The 27,061-nt window shown below is 43.1% G+C and overlaps 1 protein-coding gene across 4 annotated transcripts in view; it reads left to right on the top strand.

Annotated features, from left to right (window-relative positions):
• The window catches only part of LOC118391510 (zinc finger protein 227-like), a 54,989-nt gene that overhangs the window by 5,611 nt on the left and 22,317 nt on the right, over positions 1 to 27,061 (top strand). The window contains exon 1 of one of the 4 annotated variants that reach the window (XM_035782974.2): positions 23,182 to 23,484. The exons of 2 other annotated variants lie outside the window; for them this stretch is intronic. In XM_035782974.2, coding sequence (XP_035638867.1) covers positions 23,313 to 23,484 — 172 coding nt within the window. In that variant the 5' untranslated portion in view covers positions 23,182 to 23,312. Of the gene's footprint in view, positions 1 to 23,181; positions 23,485 to 27,061 lie in introns of those variants that run through there. One more of the 4 variants, XM_052458331.1, reaches the window with a different exon arrangement.

Genomic DNA, 27,061 nt, shown 5'->3' with positions numbered 1-27,061 from the left:
CTAGCTGCAACCGAGTGGCTATTGTTGGCAAACGCCTCTGTCCCGAAGCAATCACCAGTTAGCCTTGAGCTAGCCTTGAGCTAGGTCCAACTCCCGGCTAGCCGACAAAGTATACCAGCTAATTCTTGGGCTACAATACCTCTTTTGCCAATTGGCCTGGTCCCTTTATTGTCGACACAGAGCCCCGCCGATCCATCACGACTGGTCTGCCGACATAAATGTCCGATGTGGTTTCAACAGGCTTTTCCATTGCAATGTCGCCGAAGACCCATCACTAGCCCTGGCCCGCTAGCTTTCTGAACGCTGTGTATACCGCTCACCTAGCTTATTAGTGACAACCGAACTGCACCCTGACCCACCTATTGCTGCTCGCTGAATCCTATGTTCACTCGGCTAAACAGCTGATGCCTGCTGGACTGTTCACTAACACGGTACCTTATTTTGTTTATCTGTCGGCCCCAGCCTCGAACTCAGGTCCTGTGTGTACCTAACTGACCCTCTCTTCCCATTCATCGCCATTTACCCGTTGTTGTCTTAACTCTCCTGATCAACACCTGTGATTGCTGTATGCCCCTCTCTAATGTCAATATGCTTTGTTTACTGCTGTTTTGGTTAGTTCTTATTGTTTTATTTCACTGTAGAGCCCCCAGTCTTCTCAACATGCTCTTATAGCTCTGTTGTCCCACCCACACACATGCGGAGACCTCACCTGGCTTATCTGGTGCCTCCAGAGATGCAACCTCTCTCATCGTTACTCAATGCCTCGGTTTACCTCCACTGTTCTCACATCCTACTGTCATGACGTTGGCCTGGGGGTACGTTTGACAGTCATAAATACCTTTTCCCCCCTTTTTCCTCTCTCTACCCTACTGATGTTACATTTGCAAAACCCATGGTTAACATAGAGATTCTGGGAACATCAGAAGGTGGGGGGAAATTAACTATATTCTGGTAATCCGACCAATTGAACATATGCGGTGGTACTTAATGAATATGATGTCAGTTCGGTTGTCATCTGAGACATTCTCATCAATGGTAAGATGACATAAACTCCACAGTGGAAAGTCTACACATCAGAGTTATCGGATTCACATGGAATTGTTGTTCAATTTAAATGTTTGAATATGAAATTAATCGTGATGGGATTTGGGTTTTCATAAGATAGGGCTCTGCTCAATCAGTGGCCAGCCCCTGTGAAGGGACATGGGCTATAAAACTTTTCAAACACGCCCTCCTCTCCCTTCCTATATAAGCCCTTGATGACAATATAACCTCCTGTTCCGAGGACGTGAGGACGACGGTCCGATCTCAGAATGGTTCCGATTAAAAACTACAGAACGAAGCCAACATCAGTGTGAGCTTTGGTTGCGAATGGTATGAACTTTGAACTCTTATTCACTACAGAAGTGATACCTCCTAGCCGTTGAGTTAGCAACAGCAGCTGCAAACGAGGGTTAGGAAGGCACAGACAGAGTATCCCGTCTACCACACAACGACGTTACTACACGTATTCAATTTACCAGCAGAGACCTTCTTCAAAGGACTCGGTTGGGCAACACGGCCTTCCATCAACCACCAACCTACCGAAGCGCAGCTCAGAGTAAATATTTATTGCATTTTCCTTTTCCAAATGGGCAGTAATTTAGAATGCTTAAGATACTGTATTTACGATAGCACAGCTTCGCCCTTTGTTCCTTTGTCTTCCCGCTTTTTCACTCAAACTCAGCGCCTTTTCTTTTGTGTAACCAGCTGTCATATCTGTTCCGCCCGCTAGGGACGTTTTCCTTTATGACGTAATTTGTAATCAAGTTATGATTTAATTATGTGTAATTCTGTGTGATTAGTTAGATATTTAGTAAATCAATAATTAAACCCAATTTTGTATTGCTGATTCAAATTGTTTGCCAGGGTTCATGCAGATAACCAAGAATTTACAACTTTCAGATGAGACTGAAAAAGCTAGCCTTCGCTTTCCTAACTGCCTGTGTATATTGGTTCCTAACTTCCCTGAAAAGTTGCATATTGTGGGAGCTAGTTGATGCTATTGCAGTACGCCACAGGATGTTTTTGTGCTGGTAAATGGCAGTCAAGTCTGGAGTGAACCAAGGGCTATATCTGTTCTTATTTTTTGGTGGCCTTCCTAAGCCAGGATTCAGACACGGCTAGGACATCAGGGTTGGCAGAGTGTGCTAAAGCAGTGAATAAAACCAATTTAGGGAGGAGGCTTTTGATCTTTACATGTATGAAACCAAGGCTTTTACGGTTACAGAAGTCACCAAATGATAGGGTCCGGGGAATAGGAGTGGAACTGGGTGCTACAGGGCCTGGGTTAACCTTTACATCTCCAGATGAACAGAGGAGGAGTAGGATAAGGGTACTGCTAAAGGCTATAAGAACTGGTCGTCTCGTGCGTTGGGGACAGTGAATAAAAGGAGCAGATTTCTGGGCGTGGTAGAATAGATTCAGGGCATAATGTACAGACAATGTTATGGTACGTTGTGAGTACAGTGGAGGTAAACCTAGGTTTTAGTGATGATGAGAGAGGTTTAGTCTCTTGAGGCACCAGTTGAGCCAGTTGAGGTCTCCACATGTGTGTGGGGTGGGAGAAAAGAGCTATTTAAGGCATTTTGAGCGGGACTGAGTGCTCTACAGTGAATTAAAACAATAAGAAATAGCCAAGACATCAGTAGACAAGGCATATTGACATTAGAGAGAGGCATAAAGCAATCACAGGTGTTGATCAGGAGAGCTAAGACAAAAATGGGTAAATGGCAATGAATGGGCAGAGAGGGTGAGTTAGATACATACTGGACCTGAGTTTGAGGCTGGGACCGACAGGTAAAAAATAATGAGGTACCGTGTTATTGAAATAGTCCAGGGGGCATCAGCAGTGTAGCCGAGTGATCATCGGGTCAAAAGAGCAGCAATAGGTGAGTCAGTGTGCCTTTCGGTAGTCACTACTACGCTAGGTGAGCAGGGGACACAGCGTTCAGAAAAGCTAGCGGGCCGCGGCTAGTGATGGTTCTTTGGAGACATCGTAACAGAATAGCCTGTTGAGACCACATCGGGTGATCACGTCGGCAGTCCAGTCGTGATGTGACGACAATAAAGGGTCCAGGCCAATTTGCAAAGGAAGTATTGTAGCCCTAGAATTAGCTGGTATATGGGCCTAGCTCGAGGCTAGCTCAAGAATAGCTGGTGCTTGCTTCGGGACAGAGGTGTTAGCTAACTGTAGCCACTCATTTGCAGCTAGCTAGCTGCGATGATCCAGTATAATGATCCAAAGCGGCAGGAATCTGGTGATATCGTAGAGATAAGCAGACCGATATGCTCTGGGTTGATATCACGCTTTGCAGACTGGAAGGTGTTGTCCGAGCTAAGGCTGGCTGGTGACTGAGAAAGAGGTGAAGACTCTTGGCTAACAAAGACTAGTTGCTAGTTAGTTGACTAGCTCCTAATGTAAGTTCCAGTTATAAGGAATAAAAATAGCAGATTGGGTGAGGTGGGTTGCAGGAAAGTATATTTAGTTCGTAGATAGAAAGTGAGATTAAGATATATACTATTGGTTAGGGGCATATCCATTGAAAAGGACCCATGAGCACCAACATGTGATGGTCATAGGAGTATATCAAATTGGGTGTCAAATGAAATTTAAGAGTCTATATTTTGTGTAAATGAAGGCATAGATACATTTTTCCATCTTAAGAATTTGGCATAAGTAACGACTTTGATTTCTGGATAACAGATGGAAAAGGGGTTTTAGAAAACATCTACAGGGGGGAGAACAAGTATTTGAAACACTGCCGATTTTGCAGGTTTTCCTACTTACAAAGCATGTAGAGGTCTGTAATTTTTATCATAGGTACACTTCAACTGTGAGAGACAGAATCTAAAACAAAAATCCAGAAAATCACATTGTATGATTTTTAAGTAATGACATAAGTATTTGGTACATCAGAAAAGCAGACCTTAATATTTATTACAGAAACCTTTGTTTGCAATTACAGAGATCATACGTTTCCTGTAGTTCCTGACCAGGTTAGCACACACTGCAGCAGGGATTTTGGCCCACTCCTCCATACAGACCTTCTCCAGATCCTTCAGGTTTCGGGGCTGTCGCTGGGCAATACAGACTTTCAGCTCCCTCCAAAGATTTTCTATTGGGTTCAGGTCTGAAGACTGGCTAGGACACTCCAGGACCTTGAGATGCTTCTTACGGAGCCACTCCTTAGTTGCCCTGGCTGTGTGTTTCAGGTCGCTGTCATGCTGGAAGACCCAGCCACGACCCATCTGCAATGGGGGAAGGAGGTTGTTGGCCAAGATTTTGCGATACATGGCCCCATCCATCCTCCCCTCAATACGGTGCAGTCATCCTGTCCCCTTTGCAGAAAAGCATCCCCAAAGAATGGTGTTTCCACCTCCATGCTTCACAGTTGGGATGGTGTTCTTGGGGTTGTACTTATCCTTCTTCTTCCTCCAAACATGGCGAGTGGAGTTGAGACCAAAAAGCTCTATTTTTGTCTCATCAGACCATATGACCTTCTCCCATTCCTCCTCTGGATCATTCAGATGGTCATTGGCAAACTTCAGACGGGCCTGGACATGCGCTGGCTTGAGCAGGGGGACCTTGCGTACACTGCAGGATTTTATTTTCATGATGGCGTAGTGTGTTACTTATGGTTTTCTTTGAGACTGTGGTCCCAGCTCTCTTCGGGTCATTGACCAGGTCCTGCAGTGTAGTTCTGGGCTGATTCCTCACCTTCCTCATGATCATTGATGCCCCACGAGGTGAGATTTTGCATGGTGCCCCAGACCGAGGGTGATTGACCGTCATCTTGAACTTCTTCCATTTTCTAATAATTGCGCCAACAGTTATTGCCTTCTCACCAAGCTGCTTGCCTATTGTCCTGTAGCCCATCCCAGCCCTGTGCAGGTCTACAATTTTATCCCTGATGTTCTTACACAGCTCTCTGGTCTTGGCCATTGTGGAGAGGTTAGAGTCTGTTTGATTGAGTGTGTGGACAGTTGTCTTTTATACAGGTAATGGGTTCAAACAGGTGCAGTTAATACAGGTAATGAGTGGAGAACAGGAGGGCTTCTTAAAGAAAAACTAACAGGTCTGTGAGAGCCGGAATTCTTACTGGTTGGTAGGTGATCATATACTTACAGTATGTCATGCAATAAAATGCAAATGAATTACTTAAAAATCATACAATGTGATTTTCTGGATTTTTGTTTTAGATTCTGTCTCTCACAGTTGAAGTGTACCTATGATGAAAATTACAGACCTCTACATGCTTTGTAAGTAGGAAAACCTGCAAAATCAGCAGTGTATCAAATACTTGTTCTCCCCACTGTACAATAAAAAATCTTAAAAGGTATCAGAAATACATCAAAACAAAATAATGTTGATGTAAAGACCCCTGCCAACACTTATATTTAGTTTTGGATAAATGGTTTACCTTCTGTAAGTTTAAAACCTCTTGAAGCAAGGGGGCTGTAATTTTGATGTTTGGATAAAACACGTTCCCAAAGTAAACTGCCTATTTTTCAGGCCCAGAAGCTAGAATATGCATATAATTGGCTTATTAGGATAGAGTACTCTCTAAAGTTTCCAAAACTGTCAAAATATTGTCTGTGAGTATAACAGAACTGATATTGCAGGCAAAAACCTGAGGAAAATCCAACCAGGAAGTGCTGTTTTTCTGAAAATACTCTGTTCCATTGCAAGCCTGTCCTCCATTTAAAGGGATATCAACCAGATTCCTTTCCCTATGGCTTCCACAGGGTGTGAACAGTCTTTACACATAGTTTCAGGCTTTTATTCTGAAAAATTTGCGAGAATGTTCACATCGCGTCAGTGGATAGCTAGGTCTCCAGGTTTGTTCATACGTGCGACACAGGAACGAGACTTTTTCTTTCTCTCTTGTATTGAAAAGGCTACCGTCCGGTTGAAATATTATTGATTATTTATTGTAAAAACAACTTGAGGATTGATGATAAAAACGTTTGACATGTTTCGACGAACTTTACGGATACTATTTGGAATTTACGTCTGCCTGTCATGACCTGCACGAGCCTGTGGATTACTCAACAAAACGTGCCAACCAAATGGAGGTTTTTGGATATAAAAATAATCTTTATCGAACAAAACAAACATTTATTGTGTAACTGGGAGTCTCGTGAGTGCAAACATCCGAAGATCATCAAAGGTAAGCGATAAATTCTATTGCTTTTCTGACTTTTGTGATCAATCTACTTTGCTGCTAGCTGTTTGTGATGTTTTGTCTGCTGAGAGCTGTCCTCACATAAACGCTTGGTTGGCTTTCGCTGTAAAGCTTATTTTTAATCTGACACGCCAGGTGGATTAACAATAAGCTAAACTGTGTTTTGCTATATTGCACTTGTGATTTCATGAAAATTCAATATTTTTAGTAATTTCATTTGAATTTGGAGATCTGCAATTCAGTGGATGTTGACGAAAATGATCCCGTTAAAGGGATCGGTATGCCAAGTGTAACAGCGTTCTTCGTTTGTCGAAAGAGAGTCGGACCGAAATGCAGCGTGGTGGTTACTCATGACTTTAATGAAAAAAGCGACACTTGAAATAACTATACAAATACAAAACAACAAACGGAACGTGAAACCTAATTATAGCCTATCTGGTGAAACTACACAGAGACAGGAACAATCACCCACGAAATACACAGTGAAACCCCGGCTACCTAAATACGGTTCCCAATCAGAGACAACGAGAATCACCTGACTCTGATTGAGAACCGCCTCAGGCAGCCAAGCCTATACAACACCTCTACTCAGCCGCGATCTCAAATACTACAAACCCCAATACGAAAATACAATAACCCCATGTCACACCCTGGCCTGAACAAATAATTAAAGAAAACACAAAATACTAAGACCAAAGCATGACAGAACCCCCTCCCCCTAAGGTGCGGACTCCCGGACGCACCTCAAAACCATAGGGAGGGTCCGGGTGGGCGTCTGTCCATGGTGGCGGTTCCGGCTCGGGACGTGGACCCCACTCCATTAATGTCCTAGTTCCTCCCCTTCGCATCCTGGGATAATCCACCCTCGCCGCCAACCATGGCCTAATAGTCCTCACCCAGAACCCTACAGAATTGAGGGGCAGCTCGGGACTGAGAGGCAGCTCGGGACTGAGGGGCAGCTCGGGACTGAGAGGAGCCCAGTCCTGAGAGGAAGCTCAGGTAGGTAGTAGGCTCCGGTAGATCCTGGCTGGCTGGCGGATCTGGAAGATTCAGGTTGACTAGCAGATCTGGAAGATTCTGGTTGACTGGCAGATCTAGAAGATCATGGCTGACTGGCAGCTCTAGCTGCTCTATGCAGACTGGCAGATCTGGAAGAGACTGGTTGACTGGCAGATCTGGAAGAATCTGGTTGACTGGCAGATCTAGAAGATCATGGCTGACTGGCGGATCTAGCTGCTCTATGCAGGCTGACAGCTCCTTGCAGACTGACAGCTCTGACTGCTCCATGCAGGCTGACAGCACCCTGCAGACTGGCAGCTCCTTGCAGACTGACAGCTCCTAGCAGACTGGCAGCTCTTTGCAGACTGACAGCTCTGGCTGCTTCATGCAGACTGACAGCTCTGACTGCTCCATGCAGGCTGACAGCACCCTGCAGACTGGCAGCTCCTTGCAGACTGACAGCTCCTTGCAGACTGACGGCTCCTTGCAGACTGGCAGCTCCTTGCAGACTGGCGGCTCTTTGCAGACTGACAGCTCTGGCTGCTTCATGCAGACTGACAGCTCTGGTTGCTTCATGCAGACTGACAGCACCTTGCAGACTGACAGCTCCCTGCAGACTGGCAGCTCAGGCTGCTCCGAACAGGCAGGAGGCTCCGGCAGCGCTGTAGAGGAGGAAGGCTCTGATAGTGCTGAACAGGCAGGAGACTCCAGTAGCGCAGGAGGGAAGGAAGGCTCTGGCTGTGCTGAACAGGCGAGGCGCACTGACGGCCTGGTGCGTGGTGCTGGAACTGGTGCTACAGGATCGAGGACACGCACAGGACGCCTGGTGCGGGGAGCTGCTACCGGAGGACTGGTGTGTGAAGGTGGCACAGGATGGACTGGACCGTGAAGGTGTACTGGAGAGCCTGAGAGCAGGACTGGCACAGGACGTGCAAGGCTAGGTAGGTACACAGGAGGCCTGGTGCGGGAGGCTGGCACATTTTTCACCAGCCGACTAACACGCACCTCAGGACGAGTATGGAGCGCTGACCCAGGTGCCATTAGGCACCATGCTAGCAACTCCCTCATTACTCTCTCTTCCACTTTCCCCATTAACTCCTTCACAGTCTCTGCTTCGCTCACCTCTAACACCGGCTCTGGTTCTGGTCTCCTCCTTGGCTCCTCACGATAAACAAGGAGAGTTGGCTCTGGATAGACCGGACCATGCAGGCGCACTGGAGCTCTTGAGCACCGAGCCTGCCCAACCTTACCTGGCTCGATGCCCACTCTAGCCTGGCCAATATGAAGGGCTGGTATGTGCCGCACCGGGCTATGCACCCACACTGGAAACACTGTGTGCTCCATAGCATAACACGATGCCTGCCCGGTCTCTCTAGCCCCCCGGTAAGCACAGGGAGTTTGCGCAGGTCTCCTGCCTGGCATAGCCATACTCCATTTAAGCCCCCCCCCCCCCAATAATTTTTTTGGGCTGCTTTTCGAGCTTCCTTGCCAACCGTGTTCCCTCGTATCGTCGGCTCCTATCTCCGGCTGCCTCTGCTCTCCTTAGTGCCTCCACCTGTTCCCATGGGAGGCGATCTCTTCCGGCCAGTATCTCCTCCCAAGTCTAACAACCTTTACCATCCAACACGTCTTCCCATGTCCATTCTCCGAATAATTCATCCTCCTTTTGCTGCTCCAGCTGTCGCTGCCTGTTTCCACGCCACTCGGTCCGTGTGTGGTGGGTGATTCTGTAACGGCGTTTTTCGTTTGTCGAAAGAGAGTCGGACCGAAATGCAGCGTGGTGGTTACTTATGACTTTAATGAAAAAAGCGACACTTGAAATAACTATACAAATACAAAACAACAAACGGAACGTGAAACCTAATTACAGCCTATTTGGTGAAACTACACAGAGACAGGAACAATCACCCACGAAATACACAGTGAAACCCCGGCTACCTAAATACGGTTCCCAATCAGAGACAACGAGAATCACCTGACTCTGATTGAGAACCGCCTCAGGCAGCCAAGCCTATACAACAACCCTACTCAGCCGCGATCCCAAATACTACAAACCCCAATACGAAAATACAATAACCCCATGTCACACCCTGGCCTGAACAAATAATTAAAGAAAACACAAAATACTAAGACCAAGGCGTGACACCAAGAGGTTTTGCCATTACAAAAACCCACACACTGTATCTTTATATTTTCTAATTTCTCTCCGTCATGAGGGTGGAGGATAATAAACATTTACATAAGTAATAAGTAGTGGTAGACCTACCAATTAGTTATAGTGATTTGACTGATATTAATTTTGTTGATGAATTATCAAGTGATTAAAACTCAGAATTACCAAAACAAATCAGTAAAGGAATTACTGCAACTGAATTGGCTACACTGGGAAATCATAGAAGACATAAAACACAGTTGGGTCACCTGCACCTGCTACTCCCTTCCACTGGCATACTGTTATGTTCAGCTCTTAATGGTTTTCTTTGTCTTCCTGTCATCTGGTGATCAAACCAGGTGTTAAAACAGTCAGAATCTGGACAACACCTTCCTCTCTCTGCCTCTCTCTCTCTCTCTGCCTCTCTCTCTCTCTCTCTCTCTCTCTCTCTCTCTGCCTCTCTCTCTCAATCTCCTGGTAATGCCAACTCTCCCAGTTCTTACTGACAACTATCAATGAGCCTCCTCTCTTTCCATTTACTGTAACCAGCATCTCACCACCCGACACCTGACATCCTTGGACGTTGAAAAGTTGTTTAAGTTTGGTCAGTCCACCCTGGCTTTGATGTTAACGTCAACAGTCAGACCGGACTGGACAAAATCTAAACTATAAAAAAGGTCCCCCTGTGAACTTTCCCTTGGGACCATCACACAACATCCAAAGGACTAGTAAAATGAAAGTCCTGAGAACCTCTTTAAAAGGTTCTGACATGGTGATGGTCATGGACATGGTGATGGTGACATGGTGATCTCCTGGGAACAAACAGGGAAATAGAGAAAGTTCCCCGAGAGAACATTCCCTTGGGTCCATCACGCAACTTTCTTAGAAGGTTATCATAACGTCAGTGGAATAATGTTCCGCCAAAACCCTTAAGAGACCTAACGGGAATGTCGTTGAATGTCCTCAGGACATCCCCTGTTTGCTTGGATGCTGTATTGCATGGAAACAAGACTATTTTTGACTGTAGACTGTAGGCTACTAATAACAGCAGCTGTATAGTCTAGCCTATTATGCGTTCTGGCCAGGGTAAAGTGGTAATGTTATGTATTTATAGCCCATTTGTTTGTGAGAAAATGTGAATGGGATCAAATGTGCTTTATATTCAAACTTGGGCTGACTTGGCTACCAATACTTTTTCAATCCAAAATGATGTACTGGAATTTAGCAATAAACACAATACATGTGTACATGAGTATATTTTCTATTAGACCTACAGTTGCAGAGGGCAGGACTACATGATGCAAAACTACATAAAGCAAGCCCTGTGAGTTTTATTGTCCAATCATGTTATTTTCTGTGTCTGTGTGGTTAGGTTACCAGATCAGGAAAAACAATGTGAAATGTTGCTTTAATTCTATTCTGTGGTTGCATGAAATAGAAAACATAACGTGAATTCAGCGATGACATTTGTTTTCTTCATCTTTGGGGCTCCCTGATGAAACAGGGAGCTGACCCCATGGTGTGACAAGGCTCAGCAATGTTAGGATTTTGAAAGTCGTGTAGTCTAGGATGCATGGCATTAGCCAACCTGTAGCGCTGTGTTGAATAACCTGTAGCGGTGTGTTAAAGCGAGTGCTCAGCACCGAGGTAAAGTATGTTTTATATCTGACATTCACTGTTAAATTTCTTGTTCGCAATAACTTTTGCATTGATTGTCATAGAAACATAAAAACAAGTGCTAATTATTTAAAAAAATTCTTGCCTATGTTTACAACATTTGATTTGCATAAAAATGAATGTGTTGATTTAATATAAATAATCAAATCATATAAAAATGCTTTTATATCTCTTGTTCGCAATACCTTTGCATTGATTGTCATAGAAACATCAAGTGCAAAATATTCTAAAAAGGTTTGGGAAAGACACTGAAAGAAGAGACAGATACTTTAATTGGAGAACAGGAAGGTTTGACATCAAGAAGAGGACAACAGAATGCAGAGAATATTTCATTATTAATCCTATCTTCATGGCTTCACCCTCTTATTTTATAGTAAAACATTGTCTCTTTCTTAAAAAATGTCAACCTTCTAAGTTAGTTTGTTTTAGTTCTGTAAACCATTTACATCTATTGAATCTTAATTGCTTAAAACAGTAGGCTGCTTTAAATCTGCATTAGGCAATAAACTCGCATTGCTTATTTTCAAAGCTTTGTGGAAAAGGAAGCACACACCAGTGTGACTTTTGACAATGACATCACAATCCACAACATTAGTTTAGGTAAACAGCTGAAGGATGGGGCTGGGGAAATTTCATCCCTCTCCAATTAATGAACATTGAATGTCAAGACTTAATTTTATAATCCACTTTTCAATATTTTCAATAAACCACTAACTCAAGCTGAACTGGACAAGGTGGCTGACTGGAAGAGGTGGCTGCAGCTAGGGTTCATGTTGTGTTTACAACCGTCTCCAGAATCCCAGTGAAAGACCCTGGCCGAACACACTCCCATTCACATCGACGGGGCTGTACTGTAGCGGGTCGAGAGCTTCAAGTTCCTTGGTGTCCACGTCACTAAGGACCTATCATGGTCCAAACACACCAACACAGTCGTGAAGAGGGCACAACAACGTCTCTTCCTCCTCAGGAGGCTGAAAAGATTTGGCATGGGCCCTCAGATCCTTAAAAAGTTCAACAGCAGAACCATTGAGAGCATCTGGACTGGCTGCATCACGGCTTGGTATGGCAACTGCTCTGCGTCTGTCCGCAAGGATATACAGAGAGTAGTGTGTATGGCCCAGGTCAAACTCCCTGCCATCCAGGACCTCTATACCAGGTGGTGTCAGAGGAAGGCCCTAAAAATTGTCAGACTACATCCCCCAAAGTCAGAGTCTCTGCTACCACACAGTAAACGGTACAGGAGTACTACGTCTGGGACCAAAAGGCTCCTGAAAAGCTTCTACCCCCAAGCTATAAGACTGCTAAATAGTTAACTAAATAGCTACCCGGACTATCCGCTTGGACCCTTTTATTATCTTCGACTCTACCCATACACATACTTACACTGACACTCCAACACACAGACACACACACACACACACGCACACACACACACACACACACACACACACACACAAACAAACAAACAAACAAACACACACACACACACACACACACACACACACACACACACACACACACACACACACATAACATATTCACACAGGCACACATTTGCCACACACACACACTTCTACATCACATACGCTGCTGCTACTGTCTATTATATATCCTGTTGCCTAGTGACTTCACCCCGACCTATATGTACATATCTACTTCAATTACCTCGTACCCCTGCACATCAACTCAGTACTGGTACCCCTTGTACAGTAGCTGGGCTGAGGATAATTTAGGCACTGTGTGTCCGTTGCATGACTTTACGGATGTCATGTTTCAAGCGGCACATCAGAATCATTAGTACAGCAAACACTATTAGCAGTCCTCACATCAACCTAACAAACCAAATCCCACTACAGATACCCTGGTCTACAGATACTCTGGTCTACAGATACTCTGGTCTACATATACCCTGGTCTACAGATACTCTGGTCTACATATACCCTGGTCTACAGATACTCTGGTCTACATATACCCTGGTCTACAGATACTCTGGTCTACAGATACTCTGGTCTACAGATACTCTGGTCTACATATACCCTGGTCTACAGATACCCTGGTCCAGTAAAATGTGTAGGATGAGGGATACAGCATTTCCTACTTAACCAAATTAATCTTGACTTCTGCAGCTTGTTCTGAGCGAGCTTCAATCTGGCGGCCAGGTGGAGGTCTTCCGGGTTGTGGTGTTATGTCTCGGGAACAGGTGTTGCCTCCATAAGTACCTTGAAACAAAACAGTGGTCAGGGCACTGGACAGACAAGGGGACCTATACATTATGTATATCAATAATTGCACACTACTGCACTCTGTAATTACACACCATTTGAAAGAGTAACCTGGCTCTCCTTATTTTGCTGGTCTGTGACCAGCAGTAATATACACAAATACAATGTTCCTCCCTCTACTTAATTTACACACCATCCCACATTTCAAGATATGAATACTGTTGTTTTGGGCAGGGAAAAGGAGTATGAGCTCTCTGCAATCGCTTGAAGAAGACACAGGGGCGGCAGTAATTGAGATCTGGAACCCAAGATGACTGTGGTCACCTGCCGGTGTGATAAGGCACCTGGCAAGCTGGTCCCTAGCAACCAATCGGTTTGGTTAGGGCCAGAGGTGGGAAGGGCCAGTTAAAATGTTTGTCTCTAAGAGAGGGCTGTGAGATGGTGTGCTAAGAGTCACCGGCAGGTAATTGTGTAACACCATTTGCAAAGCTAAAACTTGTATGGCAGTGACGGCTTCAGTTCCATTAAGCGTTTGAATAATTTGGATTTAGTTTGATGTTTCGTTGACAACCCATGAATAATTGATTGAGGATAAGCGATAAATGTATGTTTTGTATGATTTGATTATTTTGATCAAATCAACACCTGAATTTGAACGCAAATCAAAAGGCCAGACCTTTTTAGGATAATTATCACTTATTTTAATGTTATGACAATCAATGAAAAGTTAGTTGTGTTCGTATTTATTAGGGATCACCATTAGCCAAGGCAGCAGCTACTCTTCCTGGAGTCCTAACATATTAACTTCTTGGTGACAGGGGGCATTATTTTCACGTCTGGATGAAATGCATGCCCAAATTTTGGCAAAGTTTACAAGTCACTTTTGACGACGCTTTTTGATCCTTCGATGTAGGCTCTTCCTATCAATGTGAAGCAGAATTCACCAAGCGTTAGATTGTTCACCCACTAATAGGGAACGTGAGCTGGATTTAGACCGTCGTGAGACAGATTAGTAAGTTGGAACCGGTGTTTTTCTGGATCAAACGCGCCAATTAAATTGACATTTTGGATATATATCGACAGAATTAATCGAATAAAAGGACCATTTGTGATGTTTATGGGACATATTGGAGTGCCAACAAAAGAAGCTCGTCAAAGGTAAGCCATGAATTATATTTTTATTTCTGCGTTTTGTGTCGCGCCTGCAGGAAAGAAATATGGTTTCTCTCTTTGTTTACGGAGGTGCTATCCTCAGATAATAGCATCGTTTGCTTTCGCCGAAAATACTTTTTGAAATCTGACATATTGGCTGGATTCACAACAAGTGAATTTAATTTGCTGTCTTGCATGTGTGATTTAATGAAAGTTTGATTTTTATAGTAATTTATTTGAATTTGGCGCTCTGCATTTTCCCTGGTTTTGGCCAGGTGAGATGCTAGCGTTCCACATATCCCAGAAAGGTTAAGGCATTTACATTACACATAAAACAAAATATAAAACAGTGTAACATTATTACACCACTACATATCTACAATACAAAATGTATAATACCACCATACAACAATATTACAATCTACGTGTGTAGAGTGCGTGTGCTAGCATGTGTGTGCGTATGCGTCTGTACCTGTATGTTTTTTAATTTTTTATTTATTTTACCTTTATTTAACCAGGCAAGTCAGTTAAGAACACATTCTTATTTTCAATGACGGCCTGGGAACAGTGGGTTAACTGCCTGTGTGTGTCTCTTCACAGTGCCCGCTGTTCCATAAGGTGTATTTCCATCTGTTTTTAAAATCTGATTCTACTCCTAGTATCAGTTACCTGATGTGAAATGGAGTTCCATTTAGTCATGGCTCTATGTAATACTGTGTGACTACCATAGTCTGTTCTGGACTTGGGAATTGTGAAGAGACCTCTGGTGGCATGTCTTGTGGGGTATGCGTGGGTGTCCGAGCTGTGTGCTAGTGGTATAAACAGACAACTCGGAGCATTCAGCTTGTCAACACTTCTTACAAAAAAGTAGTGATGAAGTCAATTTCTCCTCCACTTTGAGACATGAGAGATTGACATACATATAATTAATGTTAGCTCGCTGTGTACATTTAAGGGCCAGCTGTGCTGCCCTGTTCTGAGCCAATTGTAATTTTCCTAAGTCCCTCTTTGTGGCACCTGACCACACGACTGAACAGTAGTCCAGGTGCGACAAAACTAGGGCCAGTAGGACCTTCCTTGTTGATAGTGTTGTTAAGAAGGCAGAGCTGCACTTCATTACGGACAGACTTCTCCCCATCTTAGCTACTGTTGTGTCAACATGTTTTGACCATGACAGTTTACAATCCAGGGCTACTTCAAGCAGTTTAGTCACCTCAATTTACTCAATTTCCACATTATTTATTACAAGATTTAGTTGAGGTTTAGGGAATTATTTGTCCCAAATACAATGCTTTTAATTTTTGAAATATTTAGGACTAACTTATTCCTTTCCACCCATTCTGAACCTAACTGCAGCTCTTTGTTAAGTGTTGCAGTCATTTCATTCGCTGTAGTAGCTGATGTGTACAGTGAGGGAAAAAAGTATTTGATCCCCTGCTGATTTTGTACGTTTGCCCACTGACAAAGAAATGATCAGTCTATAATTTTAATGGTAGGTTTATTTGAACAGTGAGAGACAGAATAACAACAACAAAATCCAGAAAAACGCATGTCAAAAATGTTATAAATTGATTTGCATTTTAAAGTATTTGACTTTACTCAAAGACAGTGGCATGTTGTTAGTAAAGTTTGAAAAAAGTAAGGGGCCTAGACAGCTGTCCTGGGGAATTCCTGATTATACCTGGATTATGTTGGAGAGGCTTCCATTAAAGAACATCCCTCTGTGTTCTGTTATACAGGTAACTCTTTATCCACAATTTAGCATGGGGTGTAAAGCCATAACACATACATTTTTCAAGCAGCAGACTATGATCGATAATGCCAAATGCCGCACTGAAGTCTAACAGAACAGCCCCCACAATCTTTCTATGATCAATTTCTCTCAGCCAATCATCAGTCATTTGTGTAAGTTGAATGTCTTTCCCTATAAGCATGCTGAAAGTCTGTTGGAAATTTGTTCACTGTAAAATAGCATTATATCTGGTCAAACAATTTTTTCCAAAAGTTTCCAAAGGGTTGTTAACAGGCTGATTGGTTGGCTATTTGAGCCAGTATGTAACGAGTGCGCTGAGAGTCAGGAAGCAAGTTCAGGTAGTGTTTAATAAATAAAATAAACAATGAACATGAAATGCAAACAACGCACTGACATAAAACAGAGTCAATAACACCTGAGGAAAGAACCAAGGGGAGTAACAGATATCGGGAATATAATCAAGGAGGGGATGGAGTCCAGGTGAGTGTCATGAAGTGCAGGTGCGTGAGACGATGGTTACAGGTGTGGGAAATAATCAGCAGCCTGATGACCTAGAGGCCAAACTCCGTTTTCACAATTCCTGACATTTAATCCTAGTAAAAATGCCCTGTTTTAGGTCAGTTAGGATCACCACTTTATTTTAAGGATGTGAAATGTCAGAATAATAGTAGAGAGAATGACTTATTGCAGATTGTATTTTTTTCATCACATTCCCAGTTGGTCAGAAGTTTACGTACACTCAATTAGTATTTGGTAGCATTGCCTTTAAAAATGGTTTAACTTGGGTCAAACTTTTCAGGCAGCTTTCCACTAACTTCCCACAATAAGTTGGGTGAATTTTGGCCCATTCCTCCTGACAGAGCTGGTGTAACTGAGTCAGGTTTGTAGGCCTCCTTGCTCACACATGCTTTTTCAGTTCTGCCCACAAATTTTCTACAGGATTGAGGTCAGGGCTTTGTGATGGCCACTCCAATACCTTCACTTTGTTGTCCTTAAGCCATTTTGCCACAACTTTGGAAGTATGCTTGGGGTCATTGTCCATTTGGAAGACCCATTTGCGATCAAGCTTTAACTGGGACTGATGTCTTGAGATGTTGCTTCAATATATCCACATAATTTTCCATCCTCATGAGCCATCTATTTTGTGAAGTGCACCAGTCCCTCCTGTAGCAAATCACCCCCACAACATGATGCTGCCACCCCAGTGCTTCACGGTTGGGATGTTGTTCTTCGGCTTGTAAGCCTCCCCCTTTTCCATCAAACATAATGATGGTCATTATGGCCAAACAGTTCTATTTTTGTTTCATCAGACCAGAGGACATTTCTCCAAAAAGCACGACCGTGGTCCCCATGTGCAGTTGCAAACCGTAGTCTGGCTTTTTTATGGCAGTTTTGGAGCAGTGGCTTCTTCCATGCTGAGCGGTCTTTCAGGTTATGTTGATATAGGACTCGTTTTACTGTGGATATAGATACTTTTGTACCTGTTTCCTCCAGCATCTTCACAAGGTCCTTTGCTGTTGTTTCTGGAGGGAAATGCTGTAGGAATGCTCAACCGGTATCGCTCATTCAGCCGACAGAAACTTTCAACCGGTTTTCCCCTCTTGTCTCTACTCCTCCCGTTACGGGGTCTGAGACGCCGAAGCTTCCCACCATTAGCTCTGACAAATTGAAAACCCTAGTCATTGGCGACTCCATTAACCGCAGTATTAGACTTAAAACGAACCATCAAGTGATCATACACTGTTTACCAGGGGGCAGGGCTACCGACGTTAAGGCTAATCTGAAGATGGTGCTGGCTAAAGCTGAAACTGGCGAGTGTAGAGAGTATAGAGATATTGTTATCCACGTCGGCACCAACGATGTTAGGATGAAACAGTCAGAGGTCACCAAGTGCTACATAGCTTCAGCATGTAAATCAGCTAGAAAGATGTGTCGGCATTGAGTAATTGTCTCTGGCCCCCTCCCAGTTCGGGGAGTGATGAGCTCTACAGCAGAGTCTCACAACTCAATCGCTGGTTGAAAACTGTTTTCTGCCCCTCCCAAAAGATATAATTTGTAGATAATTGGTCCTCTTTCTGGGACTCACCCACAAACAGGAACAAGCCTGGCCTGCTGAGGAGTGACAAACTCCATTCTAGCTGGAGGGGTGCTCTCATCTTATCTACCAACATAAACAGGGCTCTAACTTCTCTAGCTCCACAATGAAATCGGGTGCAGGCCAGGCAGCAGGCTGTTAGCCAGCCTGCCAGTTTCGTGGAGTCTGCCACTAGCACAGTCAGTGTAGTCAGCTCAGCTATCCCCATTGAGACCGTGTCTGTGCCTCGACCTGGGTTGGGCAAAACTAAACATGGCGGTGTTCGCCTTAGCAATCTCACTAGGATAAAGACCTCCTCCATTCCTGTCATTATTAAAAGAGATTGTGATACCTCACATCTCAAAATAGGGCTACTTAATGTTAGATCCCTTACTTCAAAGGCAATTATAGTCAATGAACTAATCACTGATCATAATCTTGATGTGATTGGCCTGACTGAAACATGGCTTAAGCCTGATGAATTTACTGTGTTAAATGAGGCCTCACCTCCTCGTTACACTAGTGACCATATCCCCCGTGCATCCCCCAAAGGCGGAGGTGTTGCTAACATTTACGATAGTAAATTTAAATTTACACAAAAAAATATATTTTGAGCTTCGAGTCATGAAATCTATGCAGCCTATTCAATCACCTTTTACAGCTACTGTTTACAGGCCTCCTGGGCCATATACAGTGTTCCTCATTGAATTCTCTGGATTCCTATCGGACCTTGTATTCATAAGCAGATAATATTCACATTTTTGGTGACTTTAATATTCACATGGAAAAGTCCACAGACCCACTCCAAAATATTTTCGGAGCCATCATCGACTCAGTGGGTTTTGTCCAACATGTCTCTGGACCCACTCACTGTCACAGTCATACGCTGGACCTAGTTTTGTCCCATGGAATAAATGTTGTCGATCTTAATGTTTTTCCTCATAATCCTGGACTATCGGACGACCATTTTATTACGTTTGCAATTGCAATAAATAATCTGCTCAGACCCCAACCAAGGAGCATCAAAAGTCGTGCTATAAATTCATAGACAACACAAAGATTCCTTGATGCCCTTCCTGACTCCCTCTGCCTACCCAAGGACGTCAGAGGACAAAAATCAGTTAACCACCTAACTGAGGAACTCAATTTAACCTTGCGCAATACCCGAGATGCAGTTGCACCCCTAAAAACTAAAAACATTTTTCACAAGAAACTCGCTCCCTGGTATACAGAAAATACCCGAGCTCTGAAGCAAGCTTCCAGAAAATTGGAACGGAAATGGTGCCACACCAAACTGGAAGTCTTCCGAATAGCTTGGAAAGACAGTAACGTGCAGTATCGAAGAGCCCTTACTGCTGCTCGATCATCCTATTTTTCCACCTTAAGAAAAATGTATCCATGCTTTTGTTACTTCTAGGTTAGACTACTGCATTTAAGCATTACATGGGCTTGCTCCTACCTATCTCTCTGATTTGGTCCTACCGTACATACCTACACATACGCTACAGTCACAAGACGCAGGCCTCCTAATTGTCCCTAGAATTTCTAAGCATAATGAGCTCCATTTTTATGGAATGGACTGCCTACCCATGTCAAAGACGCAAACTCGGTCTCAACCTTTAAGTCTTTACTGAAGATTCATCTCTTCAGGGGGTCATATGATTGAGTGTAGTCTGGCCCAGGAGTGCGAAGGTGAACGGAAAGGATCTGGAGCAACGAACTGCCATTGCTGTCTCTGCCTGGCCGGTTCCCCTCTTTCCACTGGGATTCTCTGCCTCTAACCTTATTACAGGGGCTGAGTCACTGGCTTACTGGTGCTCTTTCATGCCGTCTCTAGAAGGGGTGCGTCACTTGAGTGGGTTGAGTCACTGATGTGATCTTCCAGTCTGGGTTGGCGCCCCCCCCCTTGGGTTGTGCCATGGCGGAGATCTTTGTGGGCTATACTCGGCCTTGTCTCAGGATGGTAAGTTGGTGGTTGAAGATATCCCTCTAGTGGTGTGGGGGCTGTGCTGGCCACAGTGTCTCCTGACCCCTCCTGTCTCAGACTCCAGTATTTATACTGCAGTGGTTTGTGTCGGGGGGCTAGGGTCAGTTTGTTATATCTGGAGTACTTCTCCTACTTATCCGGTGTCCTGTGTGAATTTAAGTATGCTCTCTCTAATTCTCTCTTTCTTTCTCTCTCTCGGAGGACCTGAGCCGTAGGACCATGCCTCAGGACTACCTGGCATGATGACTCCTTGCTGTCCCCAGTCCACCTGGCCGTACTGCTGCTCCAGTTTCAACTGTTCTGCCTGCGGCTATGGAATCCTGACCTGTTCACCGGACGTGCTACCTGTCCCAGACCTATTATTTGACCATGCTGGTCATTTATGAACATTTGAGCATCTTGGCCATGTTCTGTTATAATCTCCACCCGGCACAGCCAGAAGAGGACTAGCAACCCCTCATAGCCTGGTTCCTCTCTAGGTTTCTTCCTAGGTTTTAGCCTTTCTATGGAGCTTTTCCTAGCCAACGTGCTTCAACACCTGCATTGCTTGCTGTTTGGGGCTTTAGGCTGGGTTTCTGTACAGCACTTTGAGATATCAGCTATATAAATACATTTGATTTGCTTTAATGACTCCAACCTAAGCATATTTAAACTTCCGACTTCAACTGTATATTATCAAGCATTTCACACATATTATCCAGATAATATGACTGACTGTTAGCACTTGGTGGTCTATAGCATCTTTCCATAAGAATTTTGGTGAGGCAGATGACCCTGTAGCCATTTTACTTAAATTGTGTTTAACATGAGATCTTCTCTTAGCTTTACAGGAATGTGGTTCTGAATATAGAAAGCAACACCCCCCTATTGGCATATCTGTATTTTCTGTAAATGTTATAACCGTGCATTGATACCACTGTGGGTAATCACCTCACTATTCAGCCCATTGACTGGTGAGCTAATGTGGTTCATTTCACATTAGTGTCATTTCACAGTGGTGTCAAAGTCCTGCAATAAGAGTTATGACCTTAATATTTGTGTAAACTCTTCACAGTTGTGTTCTGTGGGTGTCACTGACTAGACTGATACGTATGGATCTTGGGTCTATGAAATTAGGTAAGGCTGTACATTGCAATATGAATGTTCAGTACACAGTAGGTTGACTGGTGAGCTAATGCCAAGAGTGTGCACAGCTGTCATCAAGGCAAAGGGTGGCTACTTTTAAGAATCTTAGTTATAAAATATATTTTGATTTAACACTTTTTTGGTTAATACATGATTCAATATGTGTTATTTCATAGCTTTGATGTCTTCACTATTATTCTACAATGTAGAAAATATTAAAAATAAAGAAAACCCTTGAATGAGAAGGTGTGTCCAAACTTTTGACTGGTACTGTACAAACACACACACACACACACTTGAAGTAGTGGCAAGGGGAACCACTACTTCAAGGTCTCAAAGCGAGTGATGTCACCGATTGAAATGCTATTAGCGCGCACCACCGCTAACTAGCTAGCCATTTCACATCGGTTACACTAAGATTATTGGAAAATGAACACCTAACATTTTAATCATTATTAGATCCTGTTCAGAGAAGTACACAAAGTCAATGATAGGCAATATGTCTAAGGTCATGACTGTTATATTGCCTGCAGTACACTTGATGGCTGACAGGTAGAGTAAGTGCATCTGTTTCTGTTATGCCTTGTTTACATCAAGACATATTTCATTACGCCATATGTCGTCTTCACGGAGTCTTGCCCCACTACTGAATGGACAAGTGTAACGCAAGATGCAGGAGAGCCTGTCACTCATTAAATATACAAATATAATTCAATACAGGATAAATATATTTTTTAAGTGGATAATATTTAATTACTTGTTCCTCAACTTGTTTCTCCAACTTTATAGCAAGTCAAGCTAACTTGCAATGTAGAGCAGCTAGCTAGATAAAAGCTAGGCTTGGTTGAAGATACAGTATCTTCAGTCTAGCTTTTAGCTAGCTACTGTGCTTTCGGAAATTATTCAGACCCCTTGACTTTAAAAAAATGTTGTTACGTTACAGCTTTATTCTAAAATGGATTAAATTGCTTTTAGCTAGCTAGCTGCTTTGCAGCCTCCCAAAATAAATGTGGTCTCTGAGAGACAGGCTCTCCTCCACCTTGCAGAAACTGGTGCAATTGTGGAATCTGCAGAAACCCCTCATTATACTTCTATTGGTACATTTAAAGCTCGGACAGGCGGAAAGCAGGAGCACTCCAGTACAGTAGGTGGCATTAATGCACAATAACATTGGATGCCAGCCGCCAATAAACCCCACAGAAGAAGGGTCAGGGGCGACAACAGTAGCTAGCTAACCAGCTGTACATGATAGACAGTGTTCTTTGTCCCCGCCTGTCAGGCACTGTTTTCCCGTTAGTTGTGTTAATGACATGAGGGCAGGTGTTTGGCAGGTAGGAGCGAAGGACCCACATTCAAAAGTGTCACAAGTATGAAGACAAAGACAGTACAGTATGAAACTCTGATGAAATGTTCTGCTCGAGATGGGGGGCGTTCATGCTGTAACCAATGGGATGCTCGAGGGGGGTGTTTATGAAGGAACCAATGGGAACGCCCCGAATGCAGGCTGCGGTAGCACACTAACAGCGGTTAAGACTCCGTGAAAATGACAAACAGTGTATTGAAATGCGTCACAATGTAAACTGATGAACTAATGAAACTCCATTCATTAAAATATATATATATATACTGCAAAGCACTGTAACTGTAATAATTAATGCTTTACTGGTTGTAATTCAGAGAGAGAAACTCCTTTGGAATGTGTGTCCCCTATCAGTAACCACATACAGGAAAATTCAGCAGCTGCCCAAGAAGATAATCAATCTGTTCAATTCTTCCTGTGTGATTGTGTCTGTTCACTGTGACAGGGATTAACAATTCATTTGACGTTCCAATGGTGAATGTGATTAGAGTGCCGACGTCACTTCCCTTGCGCACAGCGTTTACGTTTGACAACAAGCTGCGTGTATTTCGGGAATATATTTTGCCCCCTATAATCGTCCAACGATGACTAAATTACAATATCTGAATGTGTATCTAACTGAGCGTTTGATGCAAGCTGCCGAGGAGATACTTGGAGTGGTCGGAAACACGATCTCCGAGTACCAGGAAGAAATAGCCCGGACAAAGAGAGAAAACCAATACCTGAAACAACACTTGATCACACCGGTCTTACCGGGTATGTAGCTAGCTATATTACTTTACTGTACTACTCATTTACACGAATTAGCTAAACAGCTAGAAAAGTTACATTGTTTTCTACAATAGTTGACTCTGTGGGGCAGAAAGACGGTGGATGCCTAGCTCTCAAACTCGTAAGCAGCCAGAAGGCTTCTCCTATAGTTTCAGCCATTAGCTTCGCCCACGACTACCTCACGTGAACTACAATCCGGACGCTGTTTTAACGTTTATAAACTTCAACTTCATAATACATATGGCTCTTATCTTTCATCAGCGCGGAATACCGGAGTTCCCACTCGTGCACTAGTGATGGGTCGTTCGACCGGCTCTTTTTGGTGAACGTTGGGAATCGCGTCGGTGAACGAGCCGTTTATTTGGCTCCCTGATTTGCATACTGCTAATACTGCTTTTTGAGCTTTAAAAAAAGATGATCTGCAAATAGGGTACAAAATCATTCTCCGAATATGGTAAGGTGGAGACAGCGGAACAATTTGGTGCAGGATTTTTTGGGCCTAATTTAGATATGTTTCTACTTACAATTGCCAACATTTTGGTAGGCTATTTCGAGAGCTTGGGACAAAGTTCTGTCTGCATTTTTGTCAAAAAATGAGTTGACATAGCCTTGTTCTGTTCAATGATCTCTACCTATATAGTACTCTAAATATTCAATCCATGTTGATAAGCTTAAAATAATAAAATATAAAAATAGCTGACACCATTTAAACCAATGAGGGTTTGGAACTTTAAAGCCAATTATCTCAGAATCATCATCTTGCAGATATAACCTTATAGTCCCAAGCTCTTGATGTGTTAGTGAACTGTCTATAATTAGATACATGTAGCTGCTCTTCTGTCATTATATGTTGCCCTATAAGACTAAATAAACCCTTGCTCACCAGAATGTCATCAATTGATAGATTTAATGCTTCAATCTAGTTGACATTGGTAAAGTTCTTTTCTGCTTCTTTTGTAGAGCAAAGACGTTTAGGCACTGATGAGAAAATGCAATAACTCAACAAAAAACGGGACAGGTTTTGTAAAGTTACTAAAATGACATCAGTTTGACCGGTTGTAAGGAAATGGAAAGCTATGAAAATGACCCAACATGTTTCTAATAAAATTTCAGTTTGGCTTGGATGCATGTCTTATGTGGTTGAAATATTAGCTTTCATGATGCTGATAAAGATAGCACCTCTACAGACTGCATTTACATTCTCTAAAGATGCTGAAATAAATCAATCATATTTCTCCACTCCTGTTCATTTCACATTTGGTGTATAATTTTACTGCAATTAATGCTTAATTCCGCAGGATTTAATATTAAGGCTATGTGAAAGGTTAGATCTACAGTCAGTGTCCAGATTTCAGTTTCCATTTAAAACATCTGATCAGTAGGCTACAGTTCCCTTGATGTGCCCATCTTGTGACTTCAAATTTGTATAGCACCTTACAATGATCACACATAAGATAGCAGTGCTGGCTATCATCCTCTTTTACCACTTCACCAAATCTTTCATTACTATTCTTGCCCTGCCTTCTCGTTATTTTCAACTCTTAATTTTACAGCTTTTCTCTTATTGAATTCAACTCAGACATTGTCTTTTTATCCTCTTTGTATCAACTAACTTTTTCTGCCCCTTCACAAAAAACGTTTGGTTGATTGGCGTGTAGGCTATTTTGCGCAGAAGCTTATAGGCTCACGTACTAATGCCAGAAACCCTAAAAAGAATGAAAGAAAAACTTCAATGTACAATAATAAATTGTACAAAAATTCTTTTTTTTAATGTATCGTTTTCTCTTCATTCAACCAGCCTGTCCTTCATCCACACAATATTGCATGACCCTAAACCCGCCTACACCGCAAATATATCAGCGTGGACAGCTGGTTATGAACTAACCCCCACATCACTACAATAAACCCATCAACTTCAGGACACACTTGTGACTTGAATGATGGAATTCCTGTTCCACTTTAAAAAATAATAAAACATGCATGAAATTCAAAAGAATATATCCCCCTGTTGTTTAACAAGATATAGTGCATTTAGAAAGTATTCAGATCCCTTGACTTTTTTCACATTTTTGTTATGTTACAGCCTTATTCTAAAATTGATGAGAAAAAAACAATTTAATCCATCTACACACAATAACCCATAATGACAGCAAAAACAGGTTTTTAGAAATGTTTGCATACACAAAAAAAATGGAAATATCACATTTACATAAGTATTCAGACCCTTTGGTAGCAATTACAGCCTTCAGTCTTCTTGGGTATGATGCTACAAGCTTGACACACCTGTTTTTTGGAGTTTCTCCCATTATTTTCTGCAGACCCTGTCAGGTTGGATGGAGAGCGTCGATGCACAGCTATTTTCAAGTCTCCAGAGATGTTTGACCAGAGTCTGGCCTCTGGCTGCTCAAGGACATTCAGAGACTTGTCACGAAGCCACTCATGCGTTGTCTTGGCTGTGGCCTTAGAGGATCATTGTCCTGTTTGAAGGTGAACCTTCACCCCGGTTTGAGGTCCTGAGTGCTCTGGTGCAGGTTTTCATCAAGGATCTCTATGTACTCTGCTCCGTAGGGATGGTGCCAGGTTTCCTTCAGACGTGACGTTTGGCAATCAGGCCAAATAGTTCAATTTTGTCTACACCAGTCCACAGAATCTTGTTTCTCATGGTCTGAGACTCTTTAGGTGCCTTTTGGCAAACCCCAAGCGGGCTCTCATGTGCCTTTTAGTGAGGAGTGGCTTTCGTCTGGCCACTCTACCATAAATGCCTGATTGGTGGAGTGCTGAAGTGATGGTTGTCCTTCTAGAAGGGTCTCCCATCCCCACAGATGAACTCTGCAGCTCTGTCAGAGTGACCATCGGGTTCTTGGTCACCTCCCTGACCAAGGTCCTTCTACCCTGATTGCTCAGATTGGCTGGGCAGCCAGCTCTAGGAAGAGTCTTGGTGGTGTTCTTGTGCACCTTCAATTCTACAGAAATGTTTTGGTGTCCTTCCCCAGATCTGTGCCTTGACACAATCCTGTCTCAGAGCTCTAAGGACAATTCCTTTGACCTCAAGGCTTGGTTTTTGCTCTGACTTGCACTGTCAACTGTGAGACGATATATATATAGAGAGGTGTGTGCCTTTCCAAATCATGTCCAATCAAATGAATTTACCACAGGTGGACTCCAAGCAAGTTGTAGAAACATCTCAAGGATGATCAATGGAAACCGGATGCACCTGAGCTAAATTTACAGTCTCATAGCAAAGGGTCTGAATACTTAGATAAATAGGGTAAAAAAAAAATGTTAAGCCTGTTTTTGCTTTGTCATTATGGGCTATTGTGTCTAAATTTTTTATAAACACATTTCATGCCTTTCTACTACGCTTTATATGACTGGAGACATAGCAGAATAATTTTTTTAACAACAAAAGGTTCAAGGTAGCCTACTCTGCTAACAGCTTTGTCTGATTTCATATAATAGCCCTATAAAAAGGGGAGAAACAAATACAATGACATCCATCTACCATAGAGGAGGAAATTATTGTCCAAAAATAAACATTCAAGTGGCACTGACCCAACAATGA

The sequence above is a fragment of the Oncorhynchus keta genome, chromosome 12 (assembly GCF_023373465.1).
Source record: "Oncorhynchus keta strain PuntledgeMale-10-30-2019 chromosome 12, Oket_V2, whole genome shotgun sequence".
In the NCBI taxonomy this organism is placed as follows: Eukaryota; Metazoa; Chordata; class Actinopteri; order Salmoniformes; family Salmonidae; genus Oncorhynchus; species Oncorhynchus keta.
Note: the sequence above shows the minus strand (reverse complement) of the source record. Positions and strands in the feature narration are given on the sequence as shown.